Below are 17359 nucleotides of genomic sequence, written 5' to 3'. Positions count from 1 at the left end.
TGTGACGCAACATTAATTTTGCCACTATATACAATTGAACTCAAAAGAAATAAAACTAAAATATTTTCATCCAAATGTTCAGGCGAAGCAAAAGTTACACACCTCATATATCAATTTAAAGATTAAACCATTTAGTTAGATATAAAAAGATTGATCAAAGAAAGATTGGTTAAATACAAATCGATTTTATACGATATGCAAATATATAATAGAAGAAGTAACATTACATACAGGAGAGAAATTTTGGCATATCTTAAATTCGTTACGTGTCGTATTTAAAGTCTGCTATTATTGCATTTGTTCTTATTATTCTCATTCCACCAATACGAAGTTCGTATTTTTTGAAAGAAAAAATATTTTCAAGTGAACACCAACAATGTACATCCTTAGCATTCAATTAATACCCGAGAATTGCATCATCTTCCCAGCATCTTATGACCTATAATCCCCATTTTCTATTGCCCGAAGCACAGCTAGATCAATGACCTAGGATCCTTCATAGTGCTGATGTCATGAACATAATGCATTCAATAATAAAGTCTACATCTACTGCCTACTGTCAAGTATGAATATTTATGCAGTTAAGTTGTTGCCGCCGCAGACAAACAATTTGTCTAAAATAATGTCTGCAGAACCGTATTTGCATCTTATTACTGCCACATAGGTTTGTATGATAAACAAATAGGGAAATGTACCTGCTTCATACACTTTGTTGTTGTATAAACAGGAATTTTAAGTTGACTGTACTTATTTGTGCCATTAAGCAAATAATATTTTTTTATGTTTTAGTATAGGTATGTTTAAGAGTACCTAAACGACTGGACTGATTTTGATGAAATTTGTTGTGTGTGTTCAAGGGGACTTGAGAATGGTTTAAATTCACAATTTAGTCCGTGGGAAAAGGTTTTTTTTAATTAATTTTTAATTCGTAAGTAGTTATAAAATCGGAAACTATGCATTTGATCAAGTGATGATCTTTAGCAAAGTTGTTGTCCAAGAGCCCACGAGGGTTTGGAAGTTGGTAAGACCAATTTTCGACAGATGGCACCACTGTCATTCCAATGCAGGTACAAATTTACCGTTTTATGTATGACATATTATTTCGTTACCACTAGGGACCACTAGTCGTTAGTATAATAAACATTACAAACAGATATAAGTTATTACTTAGAACTGTTATTTATTAGTTATTGTTAAAAACTCTTAGGTATAAGTAATAACTTATAACTGTTTTTCTAAAACAATAAGTTAAAAATGTTTTTAATAACAGTTCAAACAATACCTTTCATTCATATTATAAGATTATTCTCGAAAGGTTTTGTTCGGATAAACAAAGAAAATAATTTCAATTTCCTGAAAGAAACTCTATGAATACATTACAACTGATTTAAAAGTAAAATGCATAGGAAGAAACAACATTGTTTACTAGTTATTGAAGCACCTACATGAAATATATATTTTTTAATATTAGATATATCGCAGAATGCGGATTATGTCTAGTTTCATGGCTGAAGCATCATCATCAACAACCCATTTCTGTCCCACTGCTGGGCACGGGTCTCCTCTCATAATGAGAAGGATTAGGCCATAGTCCACCGCGCTGGCCAAGAGCGTATTGGTAGATTTTACATACCTTTGAGATTTTTTTTTTATAAATCTCTCTGGTATGCAGGTTTCCTCACGATGTTTTCCTTCACCGTTTAGCAAGTGATAATTAATTTCTAATACGCACATAACGTTGAAAAATCAGAGGTGCGTGCCTGGGATTTGAACCTCGGACCTCTCGATCGAGAGGCCGAGTTTCTTAACCACTAGGCTATCACTGCTTGAAGCAAATAATCTGATAATAATGTTATAGGGGCGACTAAAGTATGATTCTAATAGACACAAAATTTCAATATTTTTACACCAAATAAGACTTTTACACATATATTTTAAGTAACCCTACTTGTAATATTCTGGCTCTATATAATTCATTACGGTGATACTTAATTGATTTAGGTAATTAAATTGATATCGGTTACAACTATTCGCACAACCACAAAATTTCAATTTATCAATATATTTTAAAGTAATGAGTTTTTACCTATATTGGCATCTACACGCCATATACTTCTTTGAAAAAGCTATTAACCCTATTTAAAACAAGCCTAGAAATTAACTGCAAATTTTCTCACTCGACCATGGCCGCTCTACGTTATCAGGTAGAGATATTATTATAGAATATAGAGCAACAAGCAGAAGTAATTAAAATGCATTCTTCTACAGCCTAACGGGCTCTTGTTTAAAGCCTGGATAAACCCCAACTTCCTCTAACGTTGCAAGAATCTTTTATTTTTCTACGCCATTATTTCACCTAAGCATCTCGTTTAGGTTTTAGAATATATTAGATTTAAGTTAGTTTAGAGGGGTTTAGAATATACCTATTCGATTTAAGGTAAGGCTAGTGTGCTTAAATTAAAAATCATTAGCACTAGCATTAGAAAACTTGGTCTGAAATTCCTTATTGTTAATAATATTTGGCTACGTGCAATTTAATTGAATGGATTAGGTAGGTACATGTTAAAATTGTAACAGTATTAATTTCTTAAATTATATATATTTCCATAAAAAAAGGCCTGACAATTCTGTTAATAAACAAGTGATAGGACGTACCAGTTAAGCTATTGCTACGGAACTTATCTATCGAAAATAACACTGCTACAATGTTAGAAATAGTATAATTTCTAACTTGTAATGCATAACCAGTAGGTAACTACATACATAAAATAGTCCAACGCTTTCCCGCCGTTTCTAGAAAAAGCACAAGTATCTATTCAACAGAACACATTGTTATTGTCTGTCCAAAGTTAAATGGCCGTCACAAAAAATCAACAAGAAAAAGCGTTACAAAATCTATCAAGTACTACAAATTGAGTGCGGAAAGTTACGTAGACCAGATAACCGATTACAATTACATCACAGTAACGATCGAAAGTGTAATTGACAACAAATGTTATGACTTACAAGAGCAACACAATAGCACTTTCCACGCAAATCGCCTAAACGCTGAAGACGTGGACAGAGACAGGCGTGAAGTAGCCCGTTGTTTGTTATAATAATTTTTATGCCGAAACAATATGATTTATAATTGTATTCATTTTAACTTTCTATAAACGACAAGAAAGCATTAAAATCAGTATTTCATTTTTGTACGCTCGTACCTATTTGCATATTACCTAATTTATAAGTGATTTGGAGCTCAGAGTATGAGAGTACTTAGTTCCGTTATCATTGCAATGCAATGAATTGCAATGCCCAGGCACTGTATAAATTCAACTAAATGCCTTTCATCTTCTTCTGACGATAATTAAACTCCATTAACTTAATATTGCCCAATCACAATACTCAAATCCTCTTTCTTTAAGTATATTTTTTAAGTAGGTGCAGTAAGTACCTACTATAAATATGTACGGAACCTGATGATGCCGTATATCTACGGCAGACATATATAAAAGCTCAATATTATTTTTATAAATTCCCCATATCTTAACCACCTTTTTATTTCTATAAAGGAAAGAGTAATATTTTAAATAAAAATAGCTTTCCGACTGAACTTCAATTTCAGTCAAAATTAAAAACAGACTTATCCATTGTAAGAATTGCAAGTATTTTGAAATGACAGAAAGACAAGTAAATTTTATTTATTTATATGTACGGATACCTAATAAACATAGAAGGTACAGCTCCATAGTTTTGCGGTCGTGACGGTCAAGGCCCGGTTTCACTTTCTGATACTGAATCATTTTCACCGCTCTCACGGCGCAAACTGCCAGAGAAACGGTAACTTGTACCTTCGGTGTAAACTACCGCATTATGCCGCACACTTGACCGTGGAATGACTGATGACCTCTGACACTCTCCCTTGGAAACAGTATCACGTTGCAAACTTGAAAGTACAGCTTGAACTACATACTATATTATGACCATCAAACTGAAAGCAACATCTTACTGGCCCACTTTTTTGTGATTTGCAAAATTAAAGGTAAATAAATATAAACTGGTAAAAAATATTTTCTTATTTACATAACGGTTTTCTTCTGATGTGTGTTACCATTATGTTATAATCATTTCGTCTTAATAAACATTAAACATCTCGATTTATCAACAATTACAGTATTAACAATAAAACACATTATTAAGGGCTCGAACACAAAACTGCGATGCGACGCGATGCGAATTCGCAACGCAGAAAATTGCGATGCGAATTGCTGCGATGCGATATCGTGCGGCGTAGCGTCTCTCAGGGTGACCAACAACAACAACCACTGTGCGATGCGAATCAATTCGCAAGTTCTTGCGATGCGTCGAGGGAGCTCGCAGATTTTTGCGATGCGACGTCGCATCGCAGTTTTGTGTACGAACCCTAAATCAGTGCTAAAACCTGATTTAAAACAGCGACATCTACAATGTTATGTGAAAAATTCTTTCATCTACACTTTGCTGGACGGGAACAAACGTGCCATCTATGAATGAATGGCTGTACTTTATGAAATACTCGTTCAGTAAGGTACGTAGAATTAATATATTTGTTCACTAGATGGCGTATTGGGATCATAAAATGACCCGAAATCTTTAAAAATATAATATTCAAAATGCATAAAAATAGTACATTATTTTTTAAACCAAAACTAGCGATTTTATCTTTGTAGGTTAGACGGATTGCAGATTTATCCCGAATAAGCTTTTAATCATATACAATATTAAACTGTGCAATTCAAATGAAAAAATTGAACGATTTCGGGTAACGTCGTTTTTGAGATTTTATGGTTATATTTCTCATCATATCCAATCAATTTAGATTTAATATTCAGTAAAATACTCTGCTAATAAAGCATCTTGTACGTCTGAACTCAATTTTAACAGCATTAGTTTTCTACAATTGTTCAGCAGATTCAATAAAAACTGAGAGTTACTGTACATAACTAGTTTCGTTCCTGGCACTACTTTAAAATTTTGAACTAAACTGATACAATAGTATTAAACGAACCGTCACTGATGAATGTGAGTGATTTTTTGGAAGTAGAACAAACTTTGATGGTGATTACATTACATAAGGAGAACCAGATGCTTTGTAGAGCATTACATGCTCACGACCTAAACTGCTGTCAAAATACACCAACTCGATAGTAAATACACACACACGTGTTTTCATACTACTATGTATGTGTGAGAGTGCACTTGTATTATGTAATGAAGGCAGCAAATGTGATGAGATTCGCTGCCAGTCTTCCCGTCGCTCATCTAGGCATATGGGCATCTGTAACGGTCCGTAGATATGCTCTGTTATACTTAAGCCTAAATTATATCCTTACTACCGTAATCGAATCACGAAGGGTATACCAAAGATAAAAATAAAATGTGATGCTAATATTAAGCCAAGAGAGACAGTAATGCATACAAAAATACCTTATTAGTGAATGACTTAATTTACTACGAGCACAAATGAAATTAAGTCACGAATCTTCGACGGCTCTGTAATATTTACTTTCAAACGTAGTCACTTTTGAAGTCATTTGTGATAGATATGCGCCATGAACAGCCATCCAAGAGGAAAATTGTCGGTTATTGTGATTGTGACATCAGGCAAAGCACTTTCTTTTATTGAAAGTTGTCTCTACCATTGAAAGAACAGGGAACAAAGAAGTAAAAAGTCACTTAAACACGGTGTAGCTTTGTTTCATTCCATGAAATGGCAATGTATCCGTGATAGGTAGGTATGTCTCCAACATTTAAGGCTAACTTACGATTATTAACTACAACATTTTTAATGTCCTACCGCTGGGCACAAACTTCTTGATTTTATCAGTTGTGCGTGGTAGAGAAAAGTGCGATTTTCCATCCTATATAAAGTTTTAGCGATGGAACCGACGATTTTGCGAGCTCTCCAAAGTGAGCATATAATTTTGTTACGAGTTTTCAACTACTTGTATTTTGTACATTGGCTATAATCTTCTCAAGCTCCGATTTCATATCACTATCAAGAAACTACAAATTAATTATAGGTATACGTGATATACCTACTACAATCTATCGTAAAGTGTGTATTATGTCACATAATCATCATGTGTTACCGAAACTGTATTAACGGCCGCATAACGGTTACGGAATTGACGTACGGCTAAACAAACTTGTTCCGGTAAGTTTGTCATTGTCGCCTTCTAACATTGGGACCGTCGCCGCTTTTACTTTCATTTATACTCTAATAACGCACATTTTTTCAGGCAATTTTGAAATAAACAAATTAATATTTTATTTTTTGCACCTATTTAAAATATACATAATGAAGTGTAAATAAAAAGAAACATTGTATTAATACAGTTATTACCTACGATAATGCCCCAAAGTTTATTAACTAAGTATAACCTTCGTATTAAATGTATTGCTGTTAATGTAAGCAATGCATGTAATTTATTTAAACTTGATTTCTCTGTACTTATCATTTGATTAAAATACGTTATACGTACTGAATAGTAATATTTAAAATTCGCATAAAATCGTAGCGTCACTAGCAAGCACCAACAATAGCGCCATTAGGAGATGTCATCGTGCGTGCAACAAACAAAAGCGGCTTGCTAGAGATAAAATAGCGACGTATAGACGCACCGGCTCATATCCTATCGCTCTGTATTGTTCGCACTACCTGTTTCCTTGCAATCCTCAGTTGCATTCCAGTACCGTCCCAAAATGGGTGTATTCTTTGTGCTCCTACCTACGCTCCTTGCACTTGCCTCCGCTGACCATTTAGGAGCGTATTCGTCTCCGCAGTACGCGAAGAAGATGTACCCCAAACAGAGCTTCGAGACGAACGCGCTTCTGCCCCATGAGAAGCAAAACGTACCCTTCTATAGCGAAGCATCGATTGATAGATTCGACAGAGAAGAGAACAGTACTCAATACGGAAGGTCATCCATACTCGACGCTGCAGGCAGTTTCCTCAGTGGTGCAGGTGGCCAGGTCATGTCGAGCCTGGCCAAGGACTTCATAGCCAGGTCCACGGGCAGCAGTCAGGTTGGTTTTGACTGCGTTTCGCAGGTTCGTATCGCACAGCTAACTCTAATGCACGCATTTTTACGTGAGTAAGCATTCTTGGAAAAGAATGACGTCATCCCAAAAAATACAAATTCTCAAGTATCCTTTCGACAGTCCTAAACATTTCCTTTCGCTTTAATCTATTGTTCTCTTTTACAAGCTTATACTAGAGCACTTAAACAATTATGTAAATAACTTTAAACTGTTCAAAAATTGTACATACAGTGATGATGAATTAAGATCATGTTTTTTCTTCTTGTTCCTTAATATTTTATTTTGAAAATCACCACTGTACTTTAATTTCGTCGTCTAAAGGAATACAGAATAATTAAATTGAAATTGAAATACATAAATCTAAAGAAGACTAAGTAGAGATTTAGAAAAGTATACCGATTTTTGATTTATTATAAGGGCAGTAATAATATAATAAACCTACCTAGCATTTTTTTCCTTGTTAATTAGCTTAAAGTTCGATGTATTATTCCTTTTTTATTAAAAAAAATATATTTATATTGTTTACAGGTATTAAGTTTGAACCTGACAAACTTAGTAATACTTATAGTCCTCAAAGCGCTTATTTTGGCTGCGGGATTCTTCGGAGCTGGGGCGTGGAAGGGACATCACTACGCAAGAAGTTTAGATGGTTAGTTTGATTCCACTTATTAAAATTAACTTATTCCTTAAGGGCAGCTAGCTATGTTTTCTAAATACAACATATATGTAGAAATCTTTGAGGCAACAAAAGCAACAAGTGATTTATTAAAATTAAATGTAAGAAAATACATACAGCCGAATACAGAACCTCCTCCTTTTCGAAATCAGTTAATTAGATTGAAGGTTTTTTTTTATAATATAGGTAGCAGACGAGCATACAGTCCACCTAATGGTAAATAGCTATTGCCGCCCATGGATATCTGTAATCAACCCCAGATACGATTACATATTCCTACCTAAGGTCGGCCACAGATGCGCCGCTAGCCCTGAGGACTAAGCTGGAACGCCTCGGAAAAGTCTGTCTCCCTTACCACACCCTTCAAACCGGAACATAGCAGCGCCTAAAACTGCTGTTATTAGGTAGATATAGGTGTGGCGGTGGTGCCGCCGGAGTCGAACCACAAAGGGTTCTACCACCTTCAAGTAGTGTCGGCTACCATGTATTTCAATTACCTCTACAAAAACAAACATATGTTTCTATAACAATTTAGGCACATTAAAAGCACAAATTTTGGCATTTATTTAAGCGTGAATACCTACACCTTTACTTCCCATAATCGACTCATTTGCTCACTGTGACAATAAAACTTACAATAACCCGGAAACGTTCATTTACTGTCCATTATCAACTAACGAACGCATCTGCCGTTGGTACTGGGCACTAAATACCCAGACTGACCAATGTCCATGGTGTTTTAATCCAATAGTAGGGAATGCGTTTCTCGTGTCCACTGAACGGTAATCCCTTTGACGCAGGATTAGCCCTTCTATAGACGTCGCCCGAATCGCCCGCAAAATGACCAGCAGATTGGAAGCCAGATAAATGGATCATGTCAATGGCTCTCAGACGATACTTTAAAGGCTTACTTTAAAATGTTTACGGATATACTCTGTTTGTGTTTACTTGTTGTTTATTATAAATACAAGTACATTTCATTGGTGCTTAAAGCAACTGTTTTTGATTTGCACTTAGACATGTTAAACATGTATTATAATCAGAATACTATTAATAATAATTCATAGTAAACGTGTAATATTTAGTAATAATTAAAATTTAATCCAACTACAACGACATTACCGCAGTATCTGCAAAGAGAATATGTGCAGTACAGTTTGTATCTGTGCGCCTTAGAACTACAATATTTGTAGAGCATTTGAACTTAACCCAGGGAAAGCACATAGTGTACGATTCTACTTGAAGTCAGTCGACTTCAAGTAAAATCCTTGCCACTTTTGAATTAATTAACTACTAAAATTCAATTGCATCGAAATACATCAAACATCAACAATTTATCCAAGACAATTTCCATTAAACCTCTACTTGCTATTATTTCATTATTATGCACTTTGCAGATAACAAAAACGCCTCCTACATAACAGAAGACGAGATTCTATTATACCTGAGCTACTTGGCTGGCCGGCAAAGCAAGGACTACGGCTGCCTGTACCGCCTATCGTGCCAGAAGCCACAACAAGCTGGTTTATACTCCGCGAGCGCTGAACTAATATTGCAGGGTGCTAAACTTGTTCAAGGGTATGTTAAAAATTCAAAATTAATTCTACTACGTTCCTTATGAATACTTTAAAGGAATATTTAGACTTCCTGTGTGACGTCACCTAAATTCAACCCCGTACAGTGTATTTTCCGTAGGACCACGACTCTTGGTCCAAAATGTAGCAAATGTTATACCTACCTTAAAAAGTCCTCAATCTTTCTGTAAGCTTCTAGTCAAATTTTGTTTTATCGTTTCAAATATTAGCATGCACAGATGCAATAAATAGTGGATTAAAACAGAGCAAATCGTAATATACATCATTTATCTTATAAAAGTCTACACACAGTCTTTCTTTATTATTAAACTTATTATTAACAATACATTTACGTACGTGAGTGAGTAGTCTTTTTTGTGTCAAACGTAAAAAAACTCGCTGTTATTGTTACTGATAAATTTATTATATTTCCAGTTCATAAGTACAATTGTTTACAAAAAACATAACACTAGGTTATAAATAACTTTCATTCATTGATATGGTAATAATAATAATATACACGAGACGAGAAACACAGCGTTAAATATTTTATATGCCATGTATTCATTATATTTATTTGTATTCTTTGATTATAGGCAATCTTGCCTATAATTACGTAATGACATAGTTTTGAGTTAACAAAGACCAATTTTTGGTATTCCACAATACAATTATATCACAAATAAAGCTACGCAAATATGCTGTATACTTTTCTTAACCAATGGAGAACATACATAACATAAAGTTATTCTTATGTTGGTATATTTAGTTTCTATGTCTAAACGAAACAAAAATGTTCGGAGCTTCTCTAATGGCAAAAATCTTCAGCCCTTAATTAAACATGTTTAACAAAACGTTTCATCCCAGGAACACGATAGATTTGGAGCCGTATGAAGACATTTCAAAAGGCATGAAGCAAGCAGCCGTATGGGGCGAAGACGGCAGGTCGTGTGATAAACGCTACCATTGTGGCGAATAGACATAACATAACAATATTATATACAAAACAACATTATTACTATATACATTCACTAAAATACTGGAACAGACAAAAAAGCTGTAAGAAAATATATATGTCGCCGAATAACTTATTTTTTGTGATTACAGATAGAATATCTAGGCGGTGACACAGAGTTTTTAAAAAAGGTGCAAAAAGTGTTTTTTTTTTCGATGAAATATTGATAGCGTCTCTTGTATTTGAAATATAATAAAACATGACATCAAGTATGTCTGTCTCTTGACCAGAAATTATATAGTTAGCTCCACAAACGGATGATAACATTGGCAAGAATATACCTATTATAAGTAAAACCATAAAAATATGCATGTTTCTTATTATAATTCAAGTTTGACTATTATCTGCAAAATCATAGCAAATATTTTTAAGCAACAAAATCAAATAATTTTCTGTAGGAAAAAAATATTTTTGAGTTCGTTTAAATATGTTTTGTGAACTTAATATTTCACCATTTCTTGTAATTTTTCATTCTACTTACAGTTTCAATGCATGTCCGTTGCCTTAAATAATATTATTTACATTTATAATTAAATACGTGTTATTAGTTTAGTTCAAGATACATTTTAATTCAGGAACCTTGTAAAAAATAGATTAGAACCACAAAATATAGAAGTACAAGAATAGTAGAAATATTGGTAATTTTTTTTTGATCCGAGAGTACATAGTAGACTCATAAAATGTTTGATTCCTCACTGAAAAAAACAACAAAATTACATAATTGTAAATAATCTCCACATAAAAACTCTAATATTATTTTAATGTAAATGCATCTTATATATAAAATTCTCGTGTCACAATGTTAGTTACCGTACTCCTCCGAAACAGCTTTACCGATTTTCACCAAATTTTATATGCATATTCAGTAGGTGTGAGAATCGACTACTATCTATTTTTCATACCCCTAAATGATAAGGGTTATTCACCCTAAACATTTTTTTATTTATATGGCAAAACAACGTTTGCCGGATCAGCTAGTATTTATATGTAATCCTAATTCAAATATTATTTTACTAAAAAATTGCGACATGAACTTCAGAAGTAAAATGCATGTAAGAATACATACATTTTTTATATTTATGATTGAGGCTCTCTATTCTTTTCTTGTTTACAAAGTTATGGTATTTATAAAAGTATTGTACATAGACATAACCTTAATCAAACATTAAATAAAAATAACAATGTGCTATGTTTTTTATTTAAATATTTTTAATTTGATGATGTATTTTACATAATGGAAAAAATAAACGGACATACAGACCACCATGACATGAAATGAACAATATAAACCTCAAATATTAAACGGTCGTATGTGAATTTATGAAAAAAAATGTAATATCTACAGTCTGATACTATAAATTGGTTTAAAATTATAAATATGTATTATAGTTATTATTTTCTCTACCTGCGTCGATTTCATAACCATTTTAGGGAAAATGTCTTTACTCTAGAAGTGTCAAAGTGACAGTGAAATCTTATTTATCAGGCGAATTTTACTGATATTAGTCATCTAATAGTGATGTGAAGAGGGGTGTATACAATATTACGTCTTACCATCGTTGAGTGTATTTCAGGAGGTGACGACTCTAGGCGTCCGATCACCGTTATTCGCTCGTGCGGCTCTGTACTCCGCGTAGGACACATATCCATCATTGTCTGTGTCGTCCGACGCCAGTGTGCGGTCTACTAGAGCTGAAACATATACACAATTAAATAAATTAATTTATTATCAACCGTGTTAAGGGCTGTATTTAGTTAAGGACTCGGAAAGGCAGTCTCTCGATGCATTATTAAAGGAGATAAATTTCTTAGGAGTAGTGATGTATATGTCCAAGCTCATGTAGCATTCCAATATAATTTGGCACTAATTACAGATGTCTGTGGCCGGTCACGAGTACTTAGATGGGTTACTAGTTATCTACGTATATTTAATTAAAAAACTTTCATATCGAGTTCCATTATAAACATTCAATTGTCTACAGTTACATAAAATACAGGGTATATTTATACGACAGTATAAGCAGCATAAGCAAAGATCTAAATGTTATATGATAGCATAATATCTGGACAAGATAATTATTGAAACATAATTATTCCGCTGACTGTATAAATTATATGTTACCGATAAAAGTATCCATGTCACTTAAAGCCTGAGGTTCTATTGAGGAATCCGCATCCGGATCCGGCGCTTCGTGCTCTATCGTATGATATACTGCCTGAAGAAGAATAAAATTTTAAATAAATACCACTATCCTCATTTACAACAAATTTTAAGATTATCATCATTTTATTTGAAATTCACTTAAAGCAATTTAAAATAGACCAGCAAAGAAACTAATTTCGATTAATGTTCATTGATTAATCAATGAAATAAATGAAAATGATACCACATATAAACTTGTCAATGCCAAGCAAGATGCAGTTATCTCATAATATTGTCATCGAATATTCGATAAGGATTAAAATTACCTTCAGCAATTCTAATCCATCTAGTTTCGAATTCTTATCGAAGTCATGCGCTGAAAAATAGTGAAATTCTAATTCTTCTGGGGTCATTTTCTTCAACGCCTCGGCAGTCAATACCACGGCGTCCTCTTCTATATGCCTGAAAGGCAAATTTTATAATGTTAATTTTCAAATTTGATTTTGAATTGTACTAACCAGACTAACTGCGAAATTATTAAAGTTGTTTATTTTTACTGCTCAGATAGAAATATATCCTCACGTTTCTGAGGTTTCCTGTAAGTCGGAGAGATTTGCTACAGTTGCCGAAAAAGAATTGGTTGCCGAATAGCTGGCTTAACACATATTTAAAAACTTTATGGTAAACTATCCACATAATATTTTCACGATAGTGTAAGTTCCAGTCTACGAATTCAGATCTTCAGGAAAGAAGGACTAAATGCATGATACTGGGCTTTTGGTCTCCAAAAAGTAGCATTTTAACAAAATGGTTGTGAAGTAAAACTTGTGCCCGTCAATAGGACATAAACAGGACTAAATCATCGCTAATGTACCTAACTATAGAACTATTCGAGAGGAGAGAAGGAAACAAGTTATCTGCAACAATAGGCAAATACTAGGAATTTGATAATGTGACTAAAACGTCCTTAAATAAAGATGGATCTTCTATCGCACTCTCATATCTCATTCCAAAATAAATATTATATCTGAGAACTAAGTACACAACGATAAAAGCATCATAATTACTTAGCATCGTGCAGTAACCCGGTGTCGCCCATCATTGATTTGGAGTGTCTAGGCTTGTAGTGGTGGTGTTTGTGGTCTACCGGCGACTCGCCGTGGGGGTGGTGGGGACCGCGCCGCATACCGACCGCCATATACACGTTCAACATAAGTACTAGGTACGCTGAAAAGGTATATGAGTTTGTACCGAAGATTGAACGAACAATGAAAGGAATATCAGTCGAAAACATGTGTTTAATAAAACTCTAACTCTGATCAACAAATAGAATGCAGCCTAAATGTGTTAATCTAGGAACATAAACATTTTTATATTCTTGATCATCACCTTAGGATACTAAGAAATGCCACAAATTAATAAATAGTGGAAATGCAACCTTATATGTAAGTGAAATTTGATGCATTTTAGTTAATTCTACTTAAACTACTGACTGATAATAATGAGGTATACACAGTAGTATGAATTTCATTCTTCCACTTCGAATGCCTGTGCATTTCTTATACCCACATTGACCCACAATTCTCAAAAATGTCAATTTTATCACCACTTGCACGAAGTGATAGATTACTGTCTTACTCCTTTTATTTTGATAAACAATTGGTACCTAGAAGAGAGTAATAATTATGGCAAACATACATAGAAGATACCACAACAATAGTTTCAATGTGTCAAAATAGACAACGTTTTCAAAACATGCAGAAAAACCATTGGCCACGCGCCGTCAATTTATTCGACAGTCGCAGAATAGGCACCGTGAACAGTCGATACAGATTGTACTAGTACCTGGGTGTAATTTGAAGGGCATTGTAGTTGGCGAGGGAGACTGGGGTGCGACCCCATGTGGCCGCGCCACGAGAGATGTACCCCGCGGAGACGCAATATTCACACCTCATTTCACAACTACCCTGCCTATTACATTTGTCATCGCCCAGAAAATGATGTCCGAATAAAGCGCGGCGGCGCAAAAGGACCGTTTTTTACGTAATTCACCTAGAAATTTCACGTTTGATGAGTGCGTTTGGTTGATGGTGCCGGATATTTGAGATATCCGTAAAACTAATTTACTTTGTTATGTGACTCATCTTTTATAACCGAATTTCTAAAGAAAAGTAGTTATCTATGTCAAGTTGAAATCACCGCGATTGAATTATATTATGATTCATTGTTCAGTTTCAATCTAAGTTTTACGGTGATGGTATTAAAGAATATCTAAAAAATTTATGACTAGTACTGAAATCAAATTAATTGTTAAAATATCAGGGACGCGAATTTTAAGGTCATGTTTAAAAATGTAAATAATTTCACAATTATTTTCCAATTTAACATAACAAAAAATCAAACAGGTGCCTTGCCCAACTCATCTCGAAAAATCCATTACAATAAACTTTCAATAGATGGAATGCATAATTTATTCGCTGCACCACCCTTATGGCTGCGCGAACAGTTGTCGCGACGAAAGACGAGACCAGTGTTTAATCGGACCCCACTTTATTATAGGGCACAGTGTATAAAATAAAGGCATAATGGAACACAAATTATGCGCCCATAGTGACAAGTGCGCTCCGTATGTCAGGGTGTCTGGCTCAAGCGGCGCGGGAGAACGGTTGAGACACACGGCTGTGGTGTTTGGCGAATAAAATAGCGCTAGAGAAAGACTTTCAAACTTTGTGTATGAACTACAAGACTTATGGCCAGCAATATTTTTCGGCTATAGACATGTTAATAATTATTATGTGTATGACCATAGACATGTTAACCTACTCGTATCTTATATTAATACTAGTAAGTATTAATTTTTATAATGCCGAAATAGCAAAGCAGTATACATTCCACCTGATAGTAAATGAACATTGTTTCTCATGGACATTCGGAATCGCTCGTAATTTGGTTTGGGTACTATGAAGTCGGACACAGGTCTGTTAAAAAATTGTTTTAAAATTAAAAACTAACAAAAGAGAACCATCAATTATTAATTCTGACGTTAAATATTTATGATATCCATCGTCATAATCCTAATATCTTACTTGCTAAAAATAACTCGTGTGATGTAGTCAGTAAATGAGACTCAATTAATGTTAATCAACCTACACTTCTATGTGTCACACTCATAGTTTCAGATCCCCAAGTAGAGCGGCTGTACGGCCCACCGTATTATCGCCGATAACACCCTAATCCTATGCGATTACAATAGATCCTTTCTATTATGGGTCATAAATTCCTTTATTACTCAATGCACTTTGGTTACAGAACACAAAAATAAGAGAGGGTTACTATTAAGACTTAACACGTATTGTGAGTACTTACAATCCTATTCAGGGGATTAATTGTACCAATAGACCTTAAAACTGTCCGATATCTATGATGACTCCGATATTGGTAAAAGGCTACAATAAGATATAACATAGAGTCGATAAAATAACGTATAAGATAGAGTCGATCGACTGTAAATAACAGACTATAGTTTGAAAAATACAATTATACAAACATTACTGAAGTTAATAAATATCCACTTAGAAATATTCGAGAAAAATATTCGTGACTAAGAAACAGTTAACAAATAATATTTTATTTCATTAAATTGGTAAACAAACCCACAGAAATAACGTTCCATAAACATTGAACTCTCTTTAATGTAATCCACATACTAATAAATCTCAATATCAATGTCTAAGAGTAACTTACCTTTAGCTATCATTTTTCTAAAATCACTTATATTATTCCCAGTTTTCTACTATATTTACAATATCAAATAGAAAACATTATTGTCACAATATTTCCTCTTGATCCCATCGCATCTGTCAAATACCAAATAAATCAATGGAACAGCGCACGCGCAAACATTACAACGTAATTACTACCTTACTGCGCCCACGTAAGACTCACATTTGCTTCAGTGTAACCCTGAGGTACTCTTTAAGTTTAGCGCATGTCATTTAGGTCGTTTTAGTTTCTTAACCGAGATACTAGATGGCGTTGCTAGCTCGAAGACAATGCGAAAATAGAAATAACTGGGGCAAAACTGTTCAAGTCTATGAATACATTTGAAGTAGTTAATAGTATCAACGCTTGTTTTGATTACAAAGTAAAATTTAGAGACGAAGCTTTATTGGTGATAAAATAAGGTTTTCTAACGCTTGAAAGTTTAAAACTCGCGCTTCGCAAATTCTTGGAAATCAAAATATAAATTAAAAATGATCTCCTTTTTTGAATCCTGTAAAATAAGACAGAGCTCAAAAATAGACTTTAAATACAAAAACCTTAAAACATTTTGAAAAATTAATGAACAAGATAATTTTGTAAACTCTATTAGGTACATACTGAAATTACCAAATCGTTACCAACCATCCACCCGCCCTTCGTCTTTAACAGTTTTGCAACTTGACTGATATAATTCTGATACTCGTCCTTTAAATAAGTATATTCATTCGTCCACCTATTCGGATATCATCTTGAAGAAAGTGGCTATCACAAGAGGTTTCTAATGAACTAGGTAACCTATTTTTCTGTAACTATTTATTTATCAAACAATCTAACTCCAATACAACTAAAGTCTTGCACATGAGTTATAGACCCACAAAACCATTGCAACCTGAGTAGAAAATACTAAATTGTCCGCGACACACCCTTCAGTTTTAGGGCAAAGGGTTAAGGTATGCTTAGTACCTCCCCAACTTTTAAAAGATCCGGTAGTAGTAAAACATAAAAAGGCGTGCAACCACATTAAAATCTTTAAAAATATATAACTCAAAGGTGACTGACTGACATAGTGATCTATCAACGCACAGCCCAAACCACTGGACGGATCGGGCTGAAATTTGGCATGC

The 17359-nt window shown here is 34.1% G+C and overlaps 2 protein-coding genes across 4 annotated transcripts; one reads left to right on the top strand and one right to left on the bottom strand.

Annotated features, from left to right (window-relative positions):
* Positions 1-4794: 4794 nt before the first annotated feature.
* Positions 4795-10819, top strand: LOC140747476 (uncharacterized). Of its 3 annotated transcripts, XM_073080149.1 has the most exons (5): positions 4795-5043; positions 6808-7074; positions 7594-7714; positions 9139-9319; positions 10183-10819. In XM_073080149.1, the coding sequence occupies exons 1-5, from the start codon at positions 5038-5040 to the stop codon at positions 10292-10294; spliced, it is 687 nt and encodes a 228-aa protein (XP_072936250.1). In that variant the 5' UTR covers positions 4795-5037; the 3' UTR covers positions 10295-10819. The 3 variants fall into 3 exon arrangements, with proteins under 3 accessions (XP_072936250.1, XP_072936092.1, XP_072936168.1); XM_073079991.1 differs by lacking the exon at positions 4795-5043 and having other exon boundaries at positions 6626-7074; XM_073080067.1 differs by lacking the exon at positions 4795-5043 and having other exon boundaries at positions 6630-7050.
* Positions 10820-10873: 54 nt separating this feature from the next.
* On the bottom strand, positions 10874-16330 carry LOC140747674 (multiple coagulation factor deficiency protein 2 homolog). The gene is made up of 6 exons (XM_073080245.1): positions 16218-16330; positions 13541-13700; positions 12800-12935; positions 12453-12546; positions 11885-12022; positions 10874-11025 (listed from the first exon to the last, which is right to left on the bottom strand). The coding sequence occupies exons 1-5, from the start codon at positions 16228-16230 to the stop codon at positions 11901-11903; spliced, it is 525 nt and encodes a 174-aa protein (XP_072936346.1). The 5' UTR covers positions 16231-16330; the 3' UTR covers positions 10874-11025; positions 11885-11900.
* Between the last annotated feature and the right edge of the window lie 1029 nt (positions 16331-17359).

Source organism: Epargyreus clarus, unplaced genomic scaffold (assembly GCF_041222505.1).
Source record: "Epargyreus clarus isolate Ecla_fem2 unplaced genomic scaffold, WU_Ecla_fem_2.2 ptg000001l, whole genome shotgun sequence".
Classification (NCBI taxonomy): Eukaryota; Metazoa; Arthropoda; class Insecta; order Lepidoptera; family Hesperiidae; genus Epargyreus; species Epargyreus clarus.
This window is presented reverse-complemented; position numbering and strand designations above follow the sequence as displayed.